This window comes from Sander lucioperca, chromosome 1 (assembly GCF_008315115.2).
Source record: "Sander lucioperca isolate FBNREF2018 chromosome 1, SLUC_FBN_1.2, whole genome shotgun sequence".
Lineage (NCBI taxonomy): Eukaryota > Metazoa > Chordata > Actinopteri > Perciformes > Percidae > Sander > Sander lucioperca.
In genome coordinates, this window is record NC_050173.1 from 49,360,059 (window position 1) to 49,385,926 (window position 25,868).

Here is a 25,868-nt window from a genome sequence, read left to right on the forward strand (position 1 = left end):
TGTGTGTATGTCAGTCAACACCTAAACTGCATCAGACTATTCTGCTGAAGTGGGCCTCAGAGGTTTGTGACTCAAGCTATCCCTGTCTCACACACACACATACACACACACAAACACACACACACACACACACACACACACACACACACATACACACACACAAACACACACACAAAAACATCCACTCAGCCATCCATGACCAATGCAGCAGCTACTTCAAAGAGCCTAGACATGCATGGTAATCTCAAATTGCTTCTCTCCACTCTCCTCTCTGCACACTCATAAATATAGGTACCCCTTCACGGGGAGGGAGACTAGGAGATCATTGGCCAGATTTATGTTACATGCATGAAAGTGGTCTGTGAAGTTTGCGCTGCACTTTTCATTCTGTTGGAGCTCGCAATCTGCAAGTAATTAGCATCTGATTTACTGAGGCAGCAGCTAATAATGCAATCAGTGTTTGGGACAGCCTCCTAAACATGATGAAGAGCCCAAAAGGTACAGTTCAGCAGCAGGATTTCTCTGAGATCCAAAATGTTGTAATATCTAAAATGTCAATCCCATCAACTAAGCCTGCAATTAAGCTCTAACTGGGAAAATAAATTGGGCGTCTATTATGATAAAAAAAAACTGTAATAATGACCTATTTATAGAAAGGTTTGTAAAAGTAAGGCAGTTGTAGTTAATTCAGCCTCTAAGGAAAATAACAGATTTGTAATAAAAACTTGCACAAAAGGATGACTACTTAAAAAAACAAGCCAGCATAATGTGGATGCCTCAGCAACAAAGAGCTCATCTTTAATGATCAAACTCTGCCCCATCTTTGGCGTTATAACAGATGATGTTCTCTCTTTTTCTTTCTGAGATAAAATGTATTTGTCACAAAACAAACTCACACTGCAGCTGCCCTTCACACACTGTCTGTTGTCATTGAAACTTATATATAATACAGGTTGATTAACTTTCCTTTGCCACAACCAGTTTTGTTTAAAGGCGAGAGTTATCCCTGTAACAATGGCCTTCACAAATTGAGAGAACCTTTGTAAAATCCAGTAGAATCAACCTGAGTTTTGTTTATTATGTGTGCAAGCCACCTTCAAATGCACTTCAAATGTGCACAAAAGCAAGAGGCACACAAGTTGTGGCAGCAAAACTGCAGCGTCACGCTGCTGCGTTTCTTTGATGAAGATCACAAACACACCTCTAAGGCGCAGAATGCGTCCGAACCGAGGCGCAAACGGCTCAGTATAATTGGCCAAGAGTGTGGAGACTGCAGCCTTTTCACCTTGAGAGAAAGAGAGAGAGAGAGAGAGAGAGAGAGAGAGAGAGAGAGAGAGAGATATGCTCAATAGTAAGCTAGTTAGAGGAAATACAATGTGGCTGTGTTTTTCAGCTCTCTATCCTTTTTTTCTGCTGCTGCTATAAATAGAGGCTGCAGAACATCAAAGAGAGGAGAGGTTTCTCTCAGCAACAGGCCTCAATACAGACATAATCCACTGGCTCTAAATACACTGTGTGTGTGTGTGTGTGTGTGTGTGTGTGTGTGTGTGTGTGTGTGTGTGTGTGTGTGTGTGTGTGTGTGTGTGTTTGGAAATCGTCAAAGTAGACACTGCTGACTCAGTATCACAATCTTACTGTCTCACGCACACACACATGTACTTCCCATAATGTAACATCACACACAAAAAAAGACTTCATTGAAATCAAGTTTTATTCATGTGATAACAATATAACATGCTATCTCTGGTTGCAAACTGGCAGATCCGTGCACCAAACAAATCCCGATTGCTTACCATCTCCTCTTTTCTCCAAAGGCTCTTCCTCCCTCTTTTCTCTCTTTCAAATCTTTTTTATTCTCTTTGTATTTCAGCTATTTTCTGTTCTTTTTACGGAACTATATTGTCATAGCAACCGCAGCAATTACCGGTTGGTTCAGTGGAGCTCTGCTATGTTGAATAGGTATCTGTGTACAGGCACCTGTGCATGTGCGAAAGAAAGTGTGTGCAAAAAGTGTTTGTTGTTAGATGTGTATTTCTGTATTCTGTGTGCCCTTGTGTGGCTGCACATGTTTTTCACGCCTCTTTTCGTAATTCCGAATGCATTGGGTTCTTGATGACTGCCGTCATTGAGATACTGGGTGATTGTGGGTAATGTAGTTTTGTTTTTCCCAGAATGTCATGAAATGAGCCCTGTCTTAAAATGCAAACGTAGTATGTCTTCTTTGCAAGTGAAAATGAAATAAAATGCTTGTGTGCAGGAGACATGATATAACCCAGCAGTAGCTGAAGCTATCAGAGTGGTAATTTAGGGTGTTGTAAATAGGTGTAAACATTTAATTTAAGCTCTGATGACTCACATTTAAGTGCTAATTAATGAAGATGTTTTCTACATTAAAGTTTTATTTTTTTATTTCTGGCAAAGCTTCTTTCTTTCTTTTTACATGACTGGTAGGTGAAACGTGGAATCTAATTTGTACTGAAGGACTTCATCCTCATCCATCTCTTAGCAATCCTCTCACTAATTCATGTCCACAACATGTTATCTGCAGTTCACAATTTGTTCTCATGTCACTAAACTTTCTGCGAATGATTCAGCGGCGTGGCAGATTGAAGGAAAAGCTCTTCCCAGCATTTGCACTGCTGATTTTCGCACTGCAACATCTAAAAGCTTTCTCTAGTCGAAATAACAAACACACAGTTATTGCTCTTCCAGATACAATGTAAATCTAAGAGGGTCTTTCCAAAGCTGCGAGCAGGTTTCAGTTTTTTTGTTAGTGTCTTCATTAAGTGCCAAGACCAAGTGCTATCTCCAGTCATCAGAGAACGTGTCCATATTTCACTCTTAGCTCTCCTCTACAGTGAGAAAATATGAAAGCGGCCTTGCTGGTAGCACAAAAATCTACTTCAAACTGTGAAACACTAGAATATAATGTGAGAAATTGCTTTTGCTGGCCCTGAAATGTATTAAGAGATTGTCCAGCATTGTGCAGCATGCCATCACTCTATTTTATAATTTGAATAACAAATTTGAAAATAATTGGATGGCTTTTTTTAAAGCTCAAAAACATCTACTCTGTGGCCAGAAATGACTTCATTTTGTATGGTTCTTTTTACTCCATTTTTATTTTCTATACCTCTTATTATTTTTGGTACTAATTTATATTTTATTGTGTTTTCTGCCCTCAAGTTAAAAATGACATTTTATCTTGTGTCATCAAATTGATACACAAATAGGCATCGGGCAGTTTATTTAACGCATCAGCAGCAAAAGAGAAAGACGTGTATTGTTCCAGATTTTGCACATTACTCACACACACACACACACACACACACACACACACAAACACACAGACGGATATTTGCCCCTTTGCAGATGTACTCTGTCCAGCCGTTACAGAGCATGTTCAAAGGAAATGGAAGGCTGAGAGGATGGGTGTCTATCTCTCTGCGTGTGGGGTTAAGGGTCTGTTTGAGTGTGTTTCCATGTGCACGTGCCTGTATACTCTGTGAGCGAGCATATGTGCCTCCATGCGTGTGTATGACTTTATGTGGGAGGAGGAGGCTATTTATTTTGATTGTTTTCAATGAGGGTCCAACGTGTAGAATCCATAACAATACCATCAATCCACAGCAGCAGCAACAACATGGATGTAATTTATATGGTAATGCAGCCTCCATGGTTGCCCCAAGTTACGCAGTGGACATCTCTGACAATGGACAGCACGAGTGTGCTGCAGCATCCTAATGCCACGGACACACACACACACACACACACACACACACACACACACACACACACACTTGCACTCCCAACAACAGGGAGACATATTTCAATTAGCAGATGCGGATAGGTGCTGGGCTGTGTTTGTGCGTTTGGGTCAAAAGGTTGAGCAAAAAGCTCTGTGTCAGCCTGTGTCTGAACTCATCTCCGCTCTACTCAAAATAAAAGACAGCCACTTGAGTGAGGAGAGAAGATCGACCTTCTGAACCAGTTGTTGGAATTACTCATGAGATGATCTGTTAGAAATCTTGCAGCAGGTTTATTTCAATTCAGCGCCCTCTAGAGTACTATCATACACTGTAAGTGACTTGTTATGTACAATGTCGAACAACCATGTCCTTGTGAATGCTCTAGATGATGTTCCGATGGAACCGTTTATTAATTCATCATTTCCATGCCTTTCTGTACAAGGTTTGTGTTGATATTATCATACATTTGGTCTGCATTATTCCTATGCACTCCACATTATATGAGGGTCAAAAGATATTGTTAAGAGGTGGTTATTCATCAGAACCGGCCTTCAGTCGAGGTGGGGTTTAATTTGTGATTGAATAGATGGAACAAGGAGAAGGTCTTTTCAGGTGTCCTGGCTTCATCTTTTGATGGTGTGTGTGTGTGTGTGTGTGTGTGTGTGTGTGTGTGTGTGTGTGTGTGTGTGTGTGTGTGTGTGTGTGTAGGATCTGCCTGTTTTGGAAGAGGGCACCCATAGATGTGGAGTGACTGTCCCACCCGTATTTTTTAATTAAATTTGTAGTAGTAGTAGAAATGACTGGAAGGATGGATTAATGTAGTTTATTGGAGAATGCATAAGGGAACTTTGACTACAGTTGTTCGATTCACTTCATTCATTGATTTGATAACATAAAAGAAATTAATTTAACAGAAATTGCAATTGCATGCAAGCATAAAGCAATTCTCAAGTTTAAATAAACAATTAGTGGTTATAATAAAGATGGCTCTGAATTAGTCATCAAATCAATTTCTGTACTTTTAGCTTTTTAATCAATTAAAATATGTGATCTGAGGCCAAACACTTCAAATGACAAAATGTACCCATCATTTTTCTAAAGCTAGAATAGCCAGATAAAAGTATCAAACCACCTGTTAAATGGCACCAGAATACAGAAAATGACATCTGCTCTGTTAAAGATTTACTGGGGGGAAGATCGCCAGACCCCCCGTTAAGATGGTCCCACCAACATTTCCAATACTTCCTACGCCCATGGATGCAGGCGTGATGAAAGAGAGAGGAACGGAGACCGAGCAGAGGACAGCTTTAGGACAGAGAAGAACCCAGACACTCTGTCACACATCAAAGAAAGAGCCAGTGATACAATCATCTCTTTAGGCTGCGAGAGCCCAACTTTACTAATTAAAACACGGCTGTTGAATCATCCTCATATCTCTCCCTTCCCTCTTTACTCATTTTATCACTCATTTTCTGCAGTAGCTTTGATTAAGAAAGGCAAGGCAGAACACATTCAAGGTAACAAGCGGATGATCAGATCAGACCGTTCCTGGATAGGCTGCGACATCTATTTGTTGCTCACACATACAGACAACAACAGGTGTTCAACTTGCCACAGTCGAGCTAAATGTGAAATATTAGAAAGGAATGAATAAGAGGAAAGAGGAGGCGATGATTTGACAAAAAAAGCAGGGGGGGGGCAGGAAGAGAGATGAGATGGAGGAGACAGACTGTACTGTATAGATAAATAGAGAAAAGGGCCCATTGTGTCAGCAGCTGTCATCACTAAATAGCCCTCAGATCACTGTCAGACACTATCACACATACGCACACACTCATATATGTGCATACTCACACACACACACACACACACACACACACACACACACACACTGACTGACTGACTGACAGCTCCCCCTCAGTCCAACATCTGTGCTGACAGCAGCCATGGTAATGAGTCTCTGCATGTGCCAGCATGGGTGTGTCGTTCCTTTTTCCGCCCTCTTCCCCGCACACCGCTCATTCAATCATTTCACGTCTCCCTAATCTTGTCCCCTTTTTCTTCGATATTTTCCGTCATCTTAATAGAAAAGCGTGCTGATTGACTTCGCAGCATGAGCCACATGAGTAGCGGCTAAATGAGAACAACATCAGCTGTAAAGTTGTGTGGTAGAGCAGTGTGCTGTTGTTGTTTTTGCCATCCAGGTGCGCTGTATTTCACGTAGAGGTGTGGAGGAAGAGAGGGATGGAAGAAGGGAGAGATGAAGAGATGATGAATGGCTCTCGTTAGAGGGGTAATTTGTCTCTCCTTGTCTGACTGGGCTCCAGCTGTCGCTCCATCCCTCGCTCCACTCTCCTTGGCCTACCACTCCTCACCTCAGCCAGATGGGTGGACGGATGGACGGAGCGAGGTGGGAGGGAGGGAGGGAGGGACGGACAGAGGGACAGAAATAGAGACGAGTAGGGAAAAGAAGAGAATCATTGAACAGTCAACAAGAAGAATAACGTCTGACATATAATGCCATTGCACAGTAAAGAATGGCTACATGGAGAAACAATAGATTATACAAGCTCACACTGAGATGATTCAATAGAGACGTACAGCACAGCAACAGGCAAACAAAGCTCATACACTTATTTGACTCATACAAGCACAACATATCTGGTGCTCACACAACTAACTAATGATGATCGTGGTTCTTTTCACATTGTAATGAAATCATCAAGGGAGTCCTCTAATGCCTTTATTACAGTGCTGCAGTCTTCAGATGCCTTGTTTTTCCCCCATGATACACTTATTCTTCACACTAATCAACACTTGCGAAAGAACCGTAGATTCGGAGAGTGAGAGACGGGCACAGAGAGATGGATCGAGAGATGTGTGCAGATGGCCAAGGAGGCGGCTAAAAGGATGGCAACGAACAAAATCGTCAAGAGAAAACGCGTGAGCTCATCGCTAAGTCTTTGTTCTAATAACACAAAGCAATTTCCACTGACCTTTCTAGAAATGTAGCGGGCAGAAATGACTGAGTTAAGGATGCCCCACAGCATAATTGCTAAGGAGATTAAAGTTCCCTTAATTGCTTTTGGCCAACTAGTGCAATTTTTCCTTTTTGTAATTAAAGTGATTTAAAATATTAATAACCACCCTGGCACACACGTAACCTCGTTGTGTACAATAAAAACATGCAACAGCAATAAAACAATCTTAAAGGTGTGCAGCTACATACACACACATGCAATATTTTTCCATTTTCCTGTTATCAACAATAGCCTCATTATAGGTCTCGTGAAATATGCAAATAGCTAGATCCCTTCTCGCCATCAATTGAAGTGAGTGATCGATTCATTTAGATCAATCGCTTTTTTTTTTCTCTGTCCATGGCTTATTCCCTCTTTACCTCTTCATTACTTTTGTTGCTGTCCTCCATCTTCCACTGCTCAGTCCCCTCTTATTGCCTCCTCCCCTCCTAATTACCCTCCTCTATTGCTTTCTTCCCCGTTTTATTATTGCCAATAAGTTTTGTCAGTTCATAGCTTCTGGACTGTCCTGTTTTCTCCATCCTCTGTCCCTCTCCGTTCATTTCTCTCTTTTTCACTCTCTATTCCCCTGGTTACCCCCCTTGACCTCGTTGTCTCCCACCCCCCATCCATCCGTCTCTCACTGTCCCTCCCCGCCTCTCTCCTTTTCCCTCCTGTCGGCCACAGTGTTTGCTTTGCCATTGTTTATCCATTTTTCTCTGTTTGCGCTGATGAGATTGACTGGACACACAGGCACACACACACACACACACACACACACACACACACACACACACACACATACCTAAACACAAGACAAGGCTGACATCTCTCTGGGGTGTAGTTAACGTGGGGCTGTGGATCGATCCTAGCTCTGGTTTCCATGACGCAATGCTCTAAGCTGGAGCAGTTTGGACGGCAGGACATAGACATCACTCGCCTCCATTTCTATCAAATATATCTCGATAAAGCCGCAATGGCACCTGGATCCAAACGTGTATTTTCCATGATTAATGCGCTTCACTTTTAGGCAGCATAGATGGGCAAGCTAGCCAACAACTACAGTATGTCCAACCACTTTGTTTCTTAAATGATGTCTGCATTAATCCTCCCCCCCTCCCTCCCTCGCCCAGGTATGGTTTTCCTGATGTAAGCAATAATGCACCGTCGCCTAAAAAGAGCTCCCCATCTATCATGGCCTTTACACATCTTGATTTCTATCAATACTTTGTGATGGGAAGGTGAATGCTGTCAAATTACAATCAAACCACATCTATATTCTGAAGAACTGCCTGTAAGAAAAGGAGAAGAAAGAACAAAAAGGAATAGGATGATGAATGTTCAGCTATCTCGTCATTTTCTTCAAGGTCTCACAGCTTTTTTCTCCTCCTCTGTTCCTGCCTGTTTTTGTTCCGTAGAAAAAGAAAAAGAGAAGTGTGATGAAAGAAGAGGTGACTTAGTAAAAGGCCGTGCATTGTAACCTGGTGAAGTTTTAAGTGCTGAAAGAAAGCGTTGATGAAGTTTGTAAAACTAAGGGCGAAGTAGCCTATTTTTCCCTTCGCCCACTTACATTTTAACTTTGAAAGGCAATCAATAAGAAACAGAAAAACGCCTTTATTTGTAAAGCTGTTTAAAAAGAAAGAAAAAACATCGCTGGCGCCCGGGGTCATCATTTTGAATGTGCAATCAGGAAAATAAGTGATTATCAGTGTGTCAAAGCGTCTTTGGTCGACTATCTAATTAGTGGTTGTAATAACCTGAGTCCTTCGGTGGATTGGCTGGACTCAGTGGCCTCATTCTTACCATGTTGTTGATTGATTGAGCTGCAAATATGGCAGACATAATTATTCTATATTTTGAGCCGTCTCTAAATAGAAATTATTAGATCTGTCTTTGTCCTTGATTCCAAACCTTTGGAGAGTAGAGTGAATTCTCTCCATCCCTCTTTCCTCTCTCTGGTGTATGGGACAGCCTGATTGTGTCCACACATCCCATGGCTCCCACTATTTAAAGACTTGGCTGTTAACTTTCTTTTGTCTCCCCCATGTAGAGGACAATCATGCAACGGATGTAGGCCCTCATGGAAATCTCATCCAACCTTTTGATTTAAAGCAAGACTATGTCAAATTTGAAAGATTGCAAATTAAAAGTTGAGTTTAAGGTCTTTATTTGGTCTGGTATGCCCAGTAGCATTGGTTGCTAATGTTAGCAAACTTAAGATAGATACTACTGTTGAACTGACAAGAATGAGTCAGTTCCCTGACTTTATGACTCTTATCCACCTTTAGAATTCAGTATTATCTCATACATCTCAGCAAAAGTTACATAGGCTCACTTTAATTAATACAGCGGTAAGATCAATGCAGGACAATGTGAAAATAATTAGTTCTTGGCAGTTGTATGGATCCAATAAAATGTTTTAAATGAATGTCCCTATATCAATTAGGTTAAAGATGTGGGCATGGAAAGTGTGTTAAGGCTAAGCGACAGTGAGCATAACTTTGTTATCGGGACTGAGCTGAAGTGTCAGCAGTGCATTTAAAATCTCTTTGTCACTAATTAATGTGTGTCGGAGATCTGTGGGCTTTCTGTGTAAATCTATCGTAATATTGAGTCTCTCCGGAGCTGCTTTACATTGCTATGACCAGGGGCCTGTTTCAAGAAGCAAGTTTACTTCCGAGTTAACTGGATAACTTTGTTGAGTACCACCTGCAGCAGGTCTTTCTACATAAAACCATGTTCCAGATTAGTAATGGTTGATTCACCCAAATTGCAACATTTTCTTTTTTCAGTTCAGTTAACTATCGACCTTTTTGATGGAATTCCACTGCGAGGCAACAGCCCTTGTTAACTTCCTTGTTAACAAGGGCGTCAATTTAAGTTAAGTTAATTTTCTGTCAGCTGATGTCAACACTGCAACCAAGGAACCTTATAAAGAATAACACCTTTTAAAAGGTGTTTTGACTGTAACAGGAAATAAACTGGAACACATTTAGAATGTTTATGTTTACAAATGTGAAATGGCCTATTATAGACTGTCTATACTGTTGACATTGAAGCTCCAGTCTTTTCTATTGACCTCTATTATATTGGATGAAGGCAGGAATGTCAGAGACAAAAGATGGACAAATAAAACCCAAACTATCAGAATCAGAAAAGGGTTTATTGCCACAATAAGTTACACTTATGTGGAATTTGCCTTGGTGAATGGTGCATACATAAACAAACAAACATATTAAACATAAATTTGAAATAAACAATAAATACAGAACGGCCCTCACACCTCTGCGCGCGTCAGGGTTACTGGCGGACGCCGCTACTTGCGATCGTACATTTGCGCAGCACTCAGACACTGCAAGTCGTCACCAATGAAAAGGGAACTCCCTGCTGAGTTCAATGAGTAAGTGGGCGTGGTTAAAGTATAGGGGGCGGCTCAGTATCACATGTCGACCACACATTCTAAGTTTCATGTAAATCGGATGATTTTTGTCATATAAGGGTTAGGGTAACCCTAACGGCAAGCCATTTTTGTGCGCCTATTCCCAAAACCCTTAAAATACGTAAATTTTCACCAGTCTTGATGCAACTGCCAATTTTGGTGAGTTTTTGAGTATGTTAAGCCTCTCAAAAAGGCAATTCATTTGCCGGAAGAAAGGAAAGGAAAGGAAAGGAAGAATTCCTTCAGTTTCAATAGGGCCTTCGCCGCTGTCGGCGCTCGGGCCCTAATTATATACATACAAAATAACTGTTGCATAAGAAAAAATAGGCTGAATGGGTTGCGGGCAGAATGTGCAAATAATATATAGTATGTGCAATGGGCAGATGTATATCCAGGATGAAGGTTACATGGCTACAGATACCAGAGGTATGAGAAATGATTTATGGAAATGTGTAATTTGGGAGAATGGACCCTTTTCAAGGGATTTGGGGTTTTGCAAAGCAAAATGATCCAGATATCCCAGTAAAGCTGCCTCAGAACAGGCCCTGTATCACTGTAAGTCATTGCCATCTGTTTTGTCTAACGTACCCCCCCCCCCACCCTTTCTCTCCCTCCATCCTCCAGGTCGCCCACTCCCTCCAACCTCTTCCTCCTCCTTGCTCCCTCCGTCCCTTCCGTCCTCCTCGTCCGCCCCCCACCACCCCTCCCCCGGCCCGTCTCCTCCGATCAGGGAATGCCAGGTGCCCCTCTTGGAGAAAAACTCCACCCACTCTCACCTGGAGCCCCACCCGGATGACTCATATTTGCTTCGGGCCCAGCCCTCCTCCACGGGTAAGAGAGCTCACCTCATTCATGCACCCTTTTATCCTTTCATACATTTTATTTTTTTACATCAACATGACATCCATCACCTGGGTCGCTGCATTACCTCATCATGTGTCCATTTCCTGATCTGATTTAGTCGCTGCACAGTAACATGCCAAGCAATCCTTTCGCTTTGATTCAATGTCACATCTCGTTCTTTTGGCCATTTTGTTTCTGCCTCTTTGCATTCCACCAAAGTCAGCATTTGTTTGCAGGGCTGGGGAATCAAACCAAAGGGACTTATCAATTATTGTTAACATTGTGCACGATCATAAAATATGCAGTTAGAGATTTAAGATAGATATTGATTGTAATCATGGTCAATTACGGATGTTACGGTTTTATAAGAGGGGAAATAAATGCTTCGATTGATCATGCACAGATACATTCAAAATCTATTCATTTATATCTCTAACAGGAAAAGGTCACCCAGCATATGATTATGCGTGTTAAAGAACTGTTCTATTTTTGAAGAAGCATAATCAAGAAGAGAAAACACTCGCTGTTCCTAACTTGACTTCTTTTGTGGCTCACATAACAATAATCACATTTTAAACCAACAATTGGTAATCTCTTAATGGATTACATTTTAAATATAACCCTCCCACCTTTGTCATCTATTGCCAGAAAACAATGATGCAAGTGAAAGCAACCCTTACACTCTGCAGAGCGCGGATTGGTTGCCAATGAGGAGGTGTGTTTGTACTTATTTTCCATATGACATTAATAATCCACCGGAAAGTGAAAGGTAAGGGGATGATGAATTTTAAGTGCCGGGAGGTGGATCAGTGCAGCAAAGACAAACTAGTTAGTTTCCCCGGCTGTATGCTTTCTCTTTCATCACTGGACACTCTCTTGTTGGCTGTTACAGGCCCTGTGTGCTTATATCAGCACCTCGCAACTATTTTTCTCCCGCATACAAACACACACACACACACACACACACACACACAAACACACACACACACACCTGCAGTGATGAGTTTGTTCATCAGCATACACATTTATTCTCAACAATTAGCTACTGCGGGCCTGTCTCTCTCTGTCCCTCTCTGCATCTCTTTTCCGCTCGCTCCCCTGTTTCTCCATTCCTCTGTGCATCTGCACTTGTAATCAGCAGATATATTTAGCAGAGGCCTGATGGGAGGAAAGGGGTGGGGGTGCGGGCAGAGAAGTCGTAATGTGATTTTTGGTGGAATACAATCTATTGTTAATGGCGTTAGGCTCTCCTTTGATCCAGTATAAATCTTCATTAGGGAAGGCCCGGGTCCCAGGTTCAAGAGCAACGTGATTAGGAGGCTTTTAAAATGACGTTACATCAGCCTTCTAATTGGTTTACTGTTTGCTGGGGCAACATCAATCATTAGCCCAGTAACCGCACAGCAAATAAATTCACTCTGCCACTGACACCCTAATGGCAGACACTGGCAAAGAGGGAGAGTGAGGCTCGCAGGCACACTCTCTCTTTCTCTCATTCTTGTTCACATACACCCACACTTCTGTTCTGGGGCTTCTTTTCAGTCTCTGCTGAGCATGTATACGCAAAGAAAATAAAAAATGACAGAGAAGCAGGAAAAAGAGGCGCAAAGAGGCAAAATAGGAGCAGAGATAGCAAAAGCCAAACTTTGACTTTTGAAGTTGTTTAATGAGATGTCTTGCATGAAAAAAATCATAAAAGGGAGAGAGAGTAAAAACATCCAGAGAGCACCAGTAAAAATAGATGGAGAAAACGACTGAAAGGGAGGCAGAAAGCAAGAGACATGCGGAGTCAAAGAAAAAAAAGGGGTAAGCTGATGAGAGCTTAGAGGGTGAAAGGGACATATTTGGATGGAAGGAGAACAACATTGAGATAAAATTGCAAATTGCCACATTTTCCCAACCAGGACTGCTGATATAATGGGTGCAGAGAGAGTCCTTGGCTTTGGGCGTCCATTAAAATCGACCTAAATGAGTTTAGAGTGGCAGTCTGGCACTGCATAAACACACCCTGGCATGTAGGAAGTCACAGGAACGGCTGCAAGGAAATAAAACACCTATAACCGGTGACTGTTTATGCATGTGCTTGTGTGAGTGTATGTCTGTCTGTGTGTGTTTTGTGTGGTCCTGTAGAGAGTGGATGCTGGGCAGGAAATGAGCCTTACCAAGCCAGGCAGAAACTGACCACAGCGAGATAATCCTCAGGAAGCTGCATGCTGTTTGTTTGTGTGTGTTTGCATGCATGTGTGTGTGTTCCTGTAAAGTAGTCCACCATTACCTAAGCTAACAGGTGGCCAGACATGACTTGTGTTCCTAGTGAAGCATGACAGGTGAATGGGAACGGAACGGTGTTGCAGAGGATTGGCTGGGAATTGGGTCTGCGAGTGTTTATATGGGAATACTGTCTGGCTCAGAGCACCTGTCTGGGAACGCTCCCCCGGAACGCCGGGAGAGCTGAGACGGCCAAACGGAGCGTAGCAGATCGCTCCTGGAAAGAGCTAGCGTTAGCGCTGTCTCTGGCCATTCATTATGCATGGGAAGTGCTAAGCTATTTTTAGCCCGAGCATCTTCTAAAGTGGCTAGCTATCCGCTGCCAGGGAAGCCACCTCAAGTCACTGCTGAAGCAATGAATGTTTAATGGCTTTGTTGAAACAAATCTACAGAAACAAAGGGACATCAGAGATGAGTTGCCTTCTTCTGCACTAATGTTATTCTCCCTAATGGTGCTTATGTAAGGGTGACATTTGCGTAACAGTGGGATGATTGTGTGTGTGCAGTTATATGCATTTGTGTGTGTGTGTGTGTGTGTGTGTGTGTGTGTGTGTGTGTGTGTGTGTGTGTGTGTGGGTGAAATGCACACGTGCATTTCTGCTCATGGAGACTGTTTGTTTTTGGCTGAATTTGATGACTCTTCTCTAGCGGATTATTGCCTCCTAATTAGACAGAGATGACTAGCCAAGGCAGAGGCGGTGTGTGTGTGTGTGTGTGTGTGTGTGTGTGTGTGTGTGTGTGTTTGCCTGCATGTGTCATTTTATGTCTTTAACTTTATCTCTTTTCTTGTGCCTGTATGTGTTTGTGTGTATGCCTGTGTGTAATAAAGCCTACAGTATGTGCAAATTAAGCCCCTTTTGTCAGCATGTGTGTGTTTCTGAATGTGTGCATATAGTTTCACCTCAAGCTCTCCTTCCATTGTGCTCAGCCTCCGAGCTCTGAGAAGAATGACAAATGAGGAGCATGTGACATTCAGAGACAGAGGACATATGAAGCACCAGCACATGGGAATATACCACCTTAAAACACAGGGAGCATAGCAATTAGCTTGAGAGAAGGTGCATTAAAAACAATGGAGGGTGGCACAGCGTTTAAAAAAAGAAAAGAAAAAAGATAGGAGCAGTGGAGATATGGGGCGTGAAATAAAGAGATGGAGACAGAGGGAGTGGGAAGGACAGAGGGAGGGTAGGGAGCTGAGCCCTGCAATGATCCCTTTTTAACTGCTGAATGGGCATTTCTATCCTGCAAACACACGCACACACCCATGGATGCACATCCTGCCCTGCGACTTTTCTCTGTTAACCACAGAAAATGTCAATAAACAGTTTGCCCATCCAGGGCTGCAAAACAAACTGCCTTGGTTGGTTCCTGCTACCAGCTGGCCACACACACACACACACACACACACACACACTGTGAGATTAATATGGTGTGGCGAGCCCCTGCCTCTCACTGATGTGTGTGTGCAGTGTGCTGTACAGGGGAGGCAGGTTAGCAGACAGGCTAATGCCTCTCTTCTGAATGAGGCTCCTTTGAATTGGCGAGCATAATGAACTTCCAGGGATTAGCCCGAGCCAAACCCACCAGCTTACAGCTATAGTCCCCTCTCTCCAGTCGCAGGGGACCTCGGACAGAATAAAGTGGGTCAGGCTTCAACAGCAGTCAGAAGGGCTCTGAGCTTCTCCACAAAGAGTGGCTGTGAAAGCAAAACAGAGAGCTTGTTGAGAAAATCTTTTCACGATCGCTGTTTACTCACACTGGTGAGTGAAAGAGAGAGGAAAGAAAGGGGGAAAAGATAAAGTGGAATAAAATGTGATCTGCTTGGCTGCTGCCTAATTGCTCTATTTCCTCACCGCATGTTTTGTCTTTTATCAGACTGGGTTCCTGGTAAATGGTTGTTCCTATTAGCCTACCTGCGGGTTGTACTTCAGCAACCAGACAAGTCCCCTATCTTAATTTATTGGACCCATTTACCTTCAGCCTACTCTGTACTGCACACTGTTGGAACTCTGTTCCAATGGTTGGTCATATTTGTGTTTCTGTGGCCAAAATAATCTGCGCTTTTCTTCAGGAGTTCTCTGCGTGTATGAAAAAAAACACGGCCCTGTACCACGGCCTTGCTGTTCAGACAGTCCCCACCCCTCAATGTGTTTGTATTTTCTCTGACGAGCTCTAAGGATTATTTTTATGGATTTGAAGTCTACATGAAAATGAATTTCTTTGACATAACTCTCCTGTGCTGTAGCAGAAAAAGAAAGCAATTTGTCTCTGATCATAAATATTTTGCAGCATACTAGAGAGACTTTATTTATTTAACTCCTACTAAAGGCTGTGTGAAGAATAAAAGTGTTTTTTATTTTTTATTTTGTACAGCTGTGTGTTTGTATAATAACAGCAGTTAACAATAGTAATGAGTCATTTATGCAATTGATAAAGCAAATATTGATTTAATGCAGAATAAAAGAAAAAAATCACTACAAAACTAACAAACTACAAAAAGAGCAAATTCATAAAATTACAAGCAGTACTTTTCTCAGCATTTACATTTTTCTGACATTATTTGGAGATATGTAATAGAATTTGCAGCTGCATGATAGATAATTGCATTTCTATCTGTTTGTTTGAAGGAAAATGTTAAAATCTTTATTCCAAAATGTGCTAGTTGTGAGTTTCTGCAACAGTGGAGGATATGACTCAGTCCCTCTGAAACCATGTAGTGGCTGGACTGTTGAACAGTACACACACACACACACACACACACACACACACACACACACACACACACACACACACAAACACACACACACACACACACACACACACACACACAAACACACACATACACACACACACACACATACGCACACAAACACACAAACACACACATACACACACACGCACACACACAAACACACACACACACACACACACACACACACACACTACGCACACAAACACAAACAAATATGCACATTGAAATACCCACACACTTGAAGATACTTGCACACACACATTCAGAGTTTCATAGAAAATGAAGGCTTAAAAAAAACATGTATTTGTCTTCCATACAAGGTGTGCCATATATTATTCATCCGAATTTGACTGGAAAAACTGTTTAATATTTATAGCAGGAAAAGTGAACAAAGGCGAAACGCATGCTTTTTTTTAACGCAGATTTAAACATGGGAGACAGCGGGGTAGTGTGTGAGCACGACAGTGCCTACTTTTATTTTTCACTCATCACTCAGACTGTGTGTCCATGTGTGCGTGCAGGCTTATTTTTTTCCCATTGTTGCGTCTGTATTGTGTGCATTGTGGCTGTGCTTAGATAAAAATGTATACAGATAGAGTGTACTAGGATGCTATTTCACATTTATAGGGGCATTGCAGGGAGGAGAAGTCGAGTCAAATTTATTTATAAAGTGCTTTTAACAAACAAGATTTATCTCAAAGTGCTTTACATCTCTGCAAAGGACACAAACAAAATGCAAATAAAAGCAAGATGAAAGAGAGGGAAACAATCCTCAAGAAGAAATGAGGCTGTATAGGGAGGAGGAGGGGCAGGAGAGTACGAGAAATAAAACTCTGCATACCTTAATATCAATTTACACTCTGCGTGTATGATGCAAGAGTTTGACTTTTACTGCATAACTTCACTGTATAACTGCATGTATGTTTGCATATGCGAGTGTATGCACGCATGTATGTATGTCTGTTTCTCCCAAGAGCAACTTTGCATGTGCAAACAGATGTTTTGTGTCCCTCCCGTGTAGCAGAGGTCAGGCTCCTCCATCTTTCTCTTGTCTCCTTCTGCTCTTCTCTCCTTTCACAAGCATCTGTTCTTCAGTGCCATGTGGGTGACACCTGCGTCCCAGTGGCGGTGCAGAAGCAATCAGGTTACCTTTCATACTGGTCGCCATTACAGCTGCAGTTGTAAGGGAGCTCACTGCCCCCTATTTGCTCTAAACATCCAACAAGGGGGAAGGAAATGAGGAAGAGGGAGAAAGTTGGCATGCAAGGAGACATAATGCTATAAATACACCTTATGCCTAGATTTATTTGTATGCCATGGTTGCTGTTTGTGCATCTATGTTCTGTTTTGGCTTAGTGTAAAGTTGCTATCATTTATGCCTCTCAGGAATCTCTTGACCGACAAATGTCAAAGCAGAAACGCGGACAGGAGAGCACGACACATCCAGCTGTCTCTCTTCCTCTCGCACACGGTTTCCTTTCTCATCTAATTCACGAGGAGATGAGAAATGGAGGAGGGCAAGTATGATCGCGCAGCTTGACAAAGCAGTCGCTGCTGTTGTTTTAACCCCACACATATGTGCGTATATGTGCGCTTGCTCCTACCTTTTGATCAGCCATGGAAGGCAATGTGCAAACAAACAATGTATTCCACGCTCAGACGTGTAAAATAATGAAATGATGAAAGAGCAGTGTGTAGGATTGATAAAAGAAAGCCAGTATTCAAAGCCAAATGACTCTGTGTGTTTTGCAATAACTCCAACATTTCTGTTCAGACCACATTACAATAAAAGTGTGGACAGTTTATTGTTACATGTGAAGTGCTTTTTAACCTCTCTTTGATTAGCTGTGTTTTAAGTACATGCACCTGTCAGTGTGTGAACAAAAGCATGCTAATGCACAAGAAGCGATGCAACTGTGTCAAGCTCTCTTATACTGTATAGTATGGGGTTTATTGAATTTTCCTGGACAAACCCAGACACACACACACACACACACACACACACAAACAAACACATACACACACACACACACACACACACACATGCTCTAGACGAGCTCAAATCCTCGACTGTGAGAGAGAGACGGAGATAGAAAGGTGATGTGTGAATGGGTGTTCTTGTCTGAGTCATCCGGGTTTGTTTTTCAGCTCTCTCACTCAACAGTCCATTAGCTCAGAGTTGGAAGGGCTTGTATTGGATTCTAGCTGACATGTTCCCCCAAGTCTGAGAGCAAGAGATGAGGGCACACGCTGTGTGGATTGCTCTAATACTGCTCTCACACACACACACACACACACACACACAATTTCTCTCAGTTGTGAAAAAGAAATCAAGAAGGAAAGAGTGAAAGTGAGAGAGTGGAGGAATTGGCTAAAAATAGGACAGACAAATTGTAGAAAAATTTAAAAGCAAAATGTGAAAACATGATTATCAAATGTCATGTATCTGTTTAGCTAGAATTTCCTGCTTAAATAAGTTATCGACCATTTGGAAAATATGACAGCTACTCTGACAAAATGATTGCCAACACGAAAGTAGCGCATAATGGAATGTTAATGAAGTTATTTGATAGCTGAAATGGTTTACTTTTTTTGGCATACTGAGAAATAAACACTAAATATCAAATAACATTTCTGTCCTACATTCATAGCATCTTGGAATCAAATCCTTCCCTCCCTTCATCTGATCTCTCCTTGATTTCCTTTACAAAGAAGTGTGGCACTTAAATTCTTCTCTGTTCTTGTCTGCTTCCAGGGGCTGCCAACCACCATAGCCAGTCCACCCTACGGCCTCCACTGCCCCCTCCGCACAACCACCACACCCTATCCCACCAGTCTGCCAACAGCCTGAACAGAAACACACTGAGAGGGGGACGCAACCCAATTCACGCCCCCGCTCCGGGCACTGGGGACGGGCCGACCACCCCAGAGTCGGTCCAGCTGCAAGACAGCTGGGTTCTCAACAGTAACGTCCCGCTGGAGACCAGGTCAGAGAAAATATGTTTCCTTTACTATTCTTCTCTGTTTTTCCAGATGACATGTTTACAGGATGCTATTATCTAGAGTCACTTACAGTAAGCACAGCAGTGGAATGAGCCTTGAGTATTTAATAGTGAGGAATGAATGGTCAGAGCCACGCTTCAACAACATTCCTGTGAGCAAAGAATGATGGTGTCGGAGAGAAATACTCGGATAGATAATAAAAGCTGAGGAATATGGTTAGAATGTTAGGAATATGAACTCACAAAAAAGAATGACATGTTCTTAGTCGCCTTGGAACAAATCACTGTCGGGCCAGTGTAAACCAGCAAAAGACTAGCTTACTAGTGCCTGGTCACACCAGAAAGAGTCCTTTGTGATGGTAACATTGTGAGTATTACTGGGGTTAGTTCTTCTTCTTTGGGTCTGAACGGCAGCTTGCATCCTTAATGTTGCACTATTGCCATTGTCGCAGTTGCAGACAGGCTGGCAAGCTAACTGGTAACATGCTAGCTTAACAGTAATGCTAGTGCTAGGCTAGGGCTGGGCCATATGGAGAAAATCAGATATCACGATATTCTTGACCCAATACCTCGATGGTGATATTGCGACAATATTGTAAGCTTGACAATTGGTGCTTTAACAAAATATCTTCACAGTTACATTTTATATAAAAAAATCATCAATAAGGGCACCCAGATAGCTCAGTTGGTAGAGCAGGCGCCCATATATAGAGGTTTACTCCTCGACGCAGCGGTCCCGGGTTAGACTCTGACCTGCGGCCCTTTGCTGCATGTCATTCCCTCCTCTCTCTCCCCTTTCATGTCTTCAGTTGACCTGTCCATTAAAAGCTTAAAATGCCCAAAAAATAATCTTTAAAAAAATAAAATAAATCATCAATAATCTGGATATAATGACTGGTGGTTAAAGGCAAATAATAGAGCGGACTGGTAAGTTCAGAATATTACATCACTTTATCGTAATGCAGCCTTTAAAACCAGGAAAAGCCAAAACCTAAGCCATATTATGATATCCAAAATCTAAGATGATATCTAGTCTCATATCACGAAATAATATCGATATATTGCCCAGCCCAGGCGCTAGCCAGCCACAATAGTCTGCTGAGCTTGTTATTTTGCTAAACACAAGCTAGCTTTGTAGCTAACTGTGTGTTAACTGTGAGTTTATAACCGTATGAAAGTTTATTCAAGAGATGTATTTTTACTATTGACGCCTGTCTCAGGACTAACTGCAAACCATGCCTCTTTTATGGAGCAGTTTATACTCTGGTAGAGCAGGGTTTTATTAAAATGCTGCTCACATGAATGCTCCAATTTGGGCTCTCAATTACTTCAAAGGTCAGCTGTTAAAATGATTTGCAATTGGTAAACATTTTCTGACTTTGAGAATGCTCACACAGTGAGGTGCAGGGACCAGTGTGAGCTTCAATGCAAGTCCATCAAAGTGAAAATCTCTTGCACAACTCTACTATGGTACACCACAATCTATTCACCAAATATGAATAATAAATCAGGCCAGATAACCAAAAAAAAAGTTTTAATGGACTTGCAATTTGAGTGTCAAAGTTAACCCCAGTTGAACTCTACAGTGTGTCCAAGCTCCACATGATTTACGTTGCCCCCGCAAGCGAATCCACTTATCATGCAGACTCCATTAGAATTACCAAATATTATATATTATATTTTGAACTGTTACTGTTATAAATAATGGTGTGACAGGGCTCTGAACACCCACCCAACATTTTTTTGTCTTACTGATTGTCGTCCCCACAATGATTATTTTTTAATATTTTTCCCACAACAAATGTAAGGTATGCCTGAGACAGTGCAATGTTCTGATTTCCTCTGGTGAGGTAGTCATCCAGGGCAGTGATATGTAGCATGAAGGTCCAGAGATCAGGACTAAGGGCAAAGGTAGAAGACTTGAACTTTAAACCGCTCAACTGATTTGTCTCAAAAAAAGACCAACATATTTTTTGGCACATTGTATAATTTGTTATTAATTCATCTGATGGATAAAAGGTACACATATAAGTTCACTGAGCAAACACAACACAACCAAATATTATGTACAGTGTGTCACTACTCCCCTCCATTATTCTAAGCCAATATATGAACCACCTAAACAAAATGAAAATATCACTTGGCCTATGATTCACAAAAGTGTGCTTCTCGAATACATTCTCTACCTCATCTCCTGGTGCAACACATACAAAAAGCTGCTATGTGTCAAAGCTATTATGCATGCACCCTGAAGTGAGGGGAGCAGGAAATACAAACCATTTCACACACACTACACATGCACTTTTGCCAATATACAAAGAACACTTACCAGGCAAACAGAGCATTCATGCAAGGTATTACTATTCATGAGGCTTGCACTGAGATGGACACTGCCTACATGCTTGCTAGCATGCACCCGCTCGCTCTCTGAGCATTTACTCAGCAAGCTGTAGTTGTGTTTCTCCTGCTGGGCGCTGGGGCATCCAGCTCTGATGGTCCCGGATAAGCACCCCAGAGTGCCGGCCCTGTGCAGTATTTATGAAGCCTGGCCATGTTTAATTCAGCCCCACTGGTCTCAGGTCTGTGCTCAACCTGTGCTGATGAATCACGTTGGTATGCATGATGGAGAAGAAGGAGAAGTGTGGTGTTGAACAAGAATACCTACAGCTTGAAATAGAAGCTTTTTCCAGTTGCAATTGATTATCTAGACCTGTGTTGCCATGGTGATGCGTATGCCATAACATATTATTTCTGTTGTTGCAAATGATGCATGATCTTTGGTGAGGGTTTAGGTTATAAAAATAAAGTTATAAATCCTGTTTTCACAGACGCTGTTGTGATTGCCATCTTTACAGATTTAAACCAAGCGACACACACGCTGTTGAGCTCTCTGCAGTGCCAGTATGTGGTCGTGTTCATGTGGTGGGGTTGGGCATGGCTCAGCGCCTGTCACAGTGAATGGAGCCCAGAGCGGCCGACAGAGTTTCCAGCTCCACCCTCAAGCCTAGATTGGGCCCTCCTCTCTGGTTCTGGCAATGGCGGAGGCTGGGTGGGCTGGCTGGAGCTTGAGACTGGGTCAGAGCCAGCCAAGCAGAGCCAGAGAGTCACACCATCCCCGCGCTGGCAGAGCCCGTCCTCCATCTCGTTATAACCAGCAGCTAGGCGATGATGAGCACACGCGCACCTGTGAGAGAGGGGGTGAGGGAGGGGACACGTGATTGTGCATGTTTGCATCTGAGCATGTGTGTTTTCTTTGACCGGGCCTTCTCCCCACTCTGTAATCATATGTAAATGTTGGCATTTGTTGTCCACTCATTATAGTAAATGTGTGTGTGCATGTGTGTGTGTTTTGGCTTGACCCGATAGTGTGACAGCACTGCGAGGATGAAGATTGATCACCTAAGAACACCCCAGGGCGTGGATGACTGGCAGAGAAAGAGAGAGATTGGAATAGATGAGGAGGAGGAGGGAGTGAAAAAGCACAGAAATATAAGTCCAGAGAGCGAGAAAGGGGAGAAATGGAAAGAAATGGTTTACGGTAGTGGAGGGAGAGATAAATCGAGAGGGAGAGAAATGGAGAGAGGTGGTGATTGAAGGAGATTGTTTTGGGGAGTGTGTGTGTGAGAGAAGATAGAAAGGCAGAGGAATGAGATTGGGGACCGTAGAACATGGATACATTTACCGGTGTGAGATAAATGACTATAGATGGCTAGGGCCTGTGTGTGTGTGTGTGTGTGTGTGTGTGTGTGTGTGTGTGTGTGTGTGTGTGTGTGTGTGTGCGTGCAAGAAACAGACAGAAAGAATGCATTCCTCTGTGTGTGTGTGTGTGTGTGTGTGTGCGTGTGTGTGTGTGTGTGTGTTTGTGTGTGTGTGTGTGTGTGTGTGTGTGTGTGTGTGTGTGTGTGTGTGTGTGTGTGTGTGTGTGTGTGTGCATGCGAGTGCACAACTATGTACATGTGTTGCAGCATTTTGCAAGAAAGCACCTGATTTCCAATCGGTCCCTTGGAGCCTCTTGGCTAGCTAATGCCAGTTTCAATCTCTCCATGTGATCTCAGGACATTCCCCTGCACCCCCTGCTCCCTCCGCTCTGGGCCACAGCTCTAGGGGAGGAATAAGATCGCCGAGAGGGTTGCAGCATCTCAATTTATCTTGAAGCAGCAGCGGAGGGTGGGGTGGTGTGGTATAGGTTACTTTCAAATGCATTACTGCAGGGACAGATTCAAAGATGCTAGCTGTGGGAACAACAGGGGGTGGATTCATGCCCAGCCCTGTAACCAAGACTGTAATATGCATATGAGAACCACATAATACAATGTCAGGTTTATTAATGATATGATCTTGTATTATACAGTATACTGTAAACATTATATCTAATAGTATTATGCAGAGCCACTACCCTAACAAAATTAGCTATTTTTATAAATGCACTTTCACTTATTTCAGGAGTTAATTTCAAAGTGTAATAAAACACACTAAATATTTTTTCTCTAGCTTTTGGTAACATCACCAGCAACAATTGAGAAAGCTATCTCATTTAGAAGCTGTTCTGTAGCGTTTGATCATGTTACATGATCTTCGTCAGAAGATGGAGCCCATGTCCAGAACAGCTACTTAATGAACCTTGCGGTGAGATTGTTTTTTCAACTAAATGTCATTTTGGAGTTGAGTCAACTTTTTGTCTGCTTTGCAAATGTAACCACTGCTGCAATACTGACTCTGTTCCTTTTGATAAAGTCATACCGGCAGAGCTAGTATAGCACAGAACCACACCCCTTGACTCACTCCACGCAACTTTGGTCGGTTTTTAATGTGTATAGGTGGTACAGCAGTCCAAAATCCCTGAAACACAGCAAAGGATCACAGAGTTTTAAACCCCCCACTTCCCGTCAAAGCCATTGATGATACAAGTCCAGCTGGATGATATGAACTTAAAAATAACTTCAACTCAATGCAGACTCTATTGGGTCCCAATGGTGATGATCAAACTAACTTAAGCCTACATCACAACATGCTGCTTTGATTAATTACTCACTATGATCAATCACTTGCTGAGTTTAATTAGACAGATCCTGGCGCATCTCGTCTACTTTATGATGAACAATCGCCTCACTCATTAAGTATGTGGCCTTTACCACTGCTCATTTCCCCTGAAGCTTAATACATTTAATTTAATAAAAAGAATTATAAATTCCTCTGACGATAGTAGAGGTATTGTGTATTTCAGGTGATGTGAGGCGCCTTAACTAAAAAAACACAGCGGGAAAACAAGTGTCATTTGTTCCTTTAATGTAAAGAAATTCTTAATAACATCTCTGGATAGTTGAATACTAGATGATGCCTTGTATATTTTTTAATTTTTACACATATCACTCAGCCTCAGAATGTCCTCCATCAAAGCAACACTCAGCAAATGAATGCCCATATACCGCGTCCATCTGCCGATTGTTGTTTCCTACAATTGTAGTTGGGAACAATCCTCATGACGCCATGCTTGAGCTTCCTCCACTCCCCAAGCCTCTTGTTTCATTCCCAGATCTGACCGTTTTTCAGTCACCCCCATACCGAGTCGACCTCCGCTAATTGTTCTCTACCTCTGATGATTATTCTCAGAGTGCTATCATAAGCAACCACATGTTTGTGAGAGCTTAGAAAATGAAAAGCGTGCGTGAAAGCATGTGTGTTTGTTCGCTCAAGGGGAATGCGAGCTTTGACTTCCTGCTAATTACCCAGCATGCTCTCTGTTCTGTGGTTAATTGTCCAGGTCCTCCTTTCTCTCACTGGGGAGCAGGGTTGGAATGGAGTGAAAACACATCCTCTCTTTCTCACTGTCTGTCTTCTAATCTACAGCCTCCCTCTCCATCCTCCACCCTTCTCTTATGTCACTTTTTGCTCCACGTCGATGCAAATTAAATGTTTAGGAGCACGTACAGGCCAATCTCATGAAAGAAAACCCACATGAATTTTTATTGTTGTGCGTGGGTGGGCGCCTATGTCTGAGTCTGTGCAAATGTTTGTCAGTATGTGAGTTATTGTATGCGTGGTCTGCATGTATGAGTGTATGAGTGTATGTGTGTGTGTCTGTGTGTTGCATGTGTAAGACAGGATGCATGACAGCAAGGTAGCAATGGGTAGCCTTGAGGGGAGGGAGGTCTCTGTCAGCTCTCTCTAATTATGTGTGACGTTTCCATGCTGGACCACTGTCAGAAATCGACACATTATTCACACACAAATACACAGACACACATACAAGCAGACACACACTCCGGCCTAATGATACAGTATTGTGATTGCCGGCTGCCCGCTATGATAGAAACCCTCCATAGTCCTCCGCAACATAAATCAATGTCAATTACCTCCCCAGAGCACATTAGACACTTTCCATTCCTACTCGTAATTAGTGTTGCCCACAGACATATTCCCATCCCACACTAAGCTCACAGTGGAGCTTCTGCACACAAACAACAAAGCCAGGAAATGAAATGAATTCTGTGCCCGCGTTCAAATGCATACCAGCACATTAAATTGCATACATTGTGTTGCACGGAATGCGAGTAATTGACCAGCTCACCCCCTCCTTGCATTCACGCACATTAGGGTTTATGTAATTAATTACCGCTGGCCTTGTCATCACACAGTGGCTGTGAAAATGAGTTGAAGCAAAGACACATGCTGGTTTGACCTTGGTGTGTGTGTGTGTGTGTGTGTGTGTGTGTGTGTGTGTGTGTGTGTGTGTGTGTGTGTGTGTGTGTGTTTGCGCGTATACACACGCGTGCCATGCGCGTTCTTGCATTTGGG

The 25,868-nt window shown here is 42.5% G+C and overlaps 1 protein-coding gene across 11 annotated transcripts in view; it reads left to right on the forward strand.

Annotated features, from left to right (window-relative positions):
- tenm2 (teneurin transmembrane protein 2) overlaps positions 1-25,868 on the forward strand; it is a 226,685-nt gene that overhangs the window by 147,958 nt on the left and 52,859 nt on the right. For 9 of the 11 annotated variants that reach the window (XM_036005147.1, XM_036005153.1, XM_036005149.1 and 6 more), the window contains 2 exons: positions 10,833-11,039; positions 18,827-19,058. In XM_036005147.1, coding sequence (XP_035861040.1) covers positions 10,833-11,039; positions 18,827-19,058 — 439 coding nt within the window. The remainder of the gene's footprint in view (positions 1-10,832; positions 11,040-18,826; positions 19,059-25,868) is intronic. The other 2 variants (XM_036005167.1, XM_031280056.2) reach the window with 1 other exon arrangement.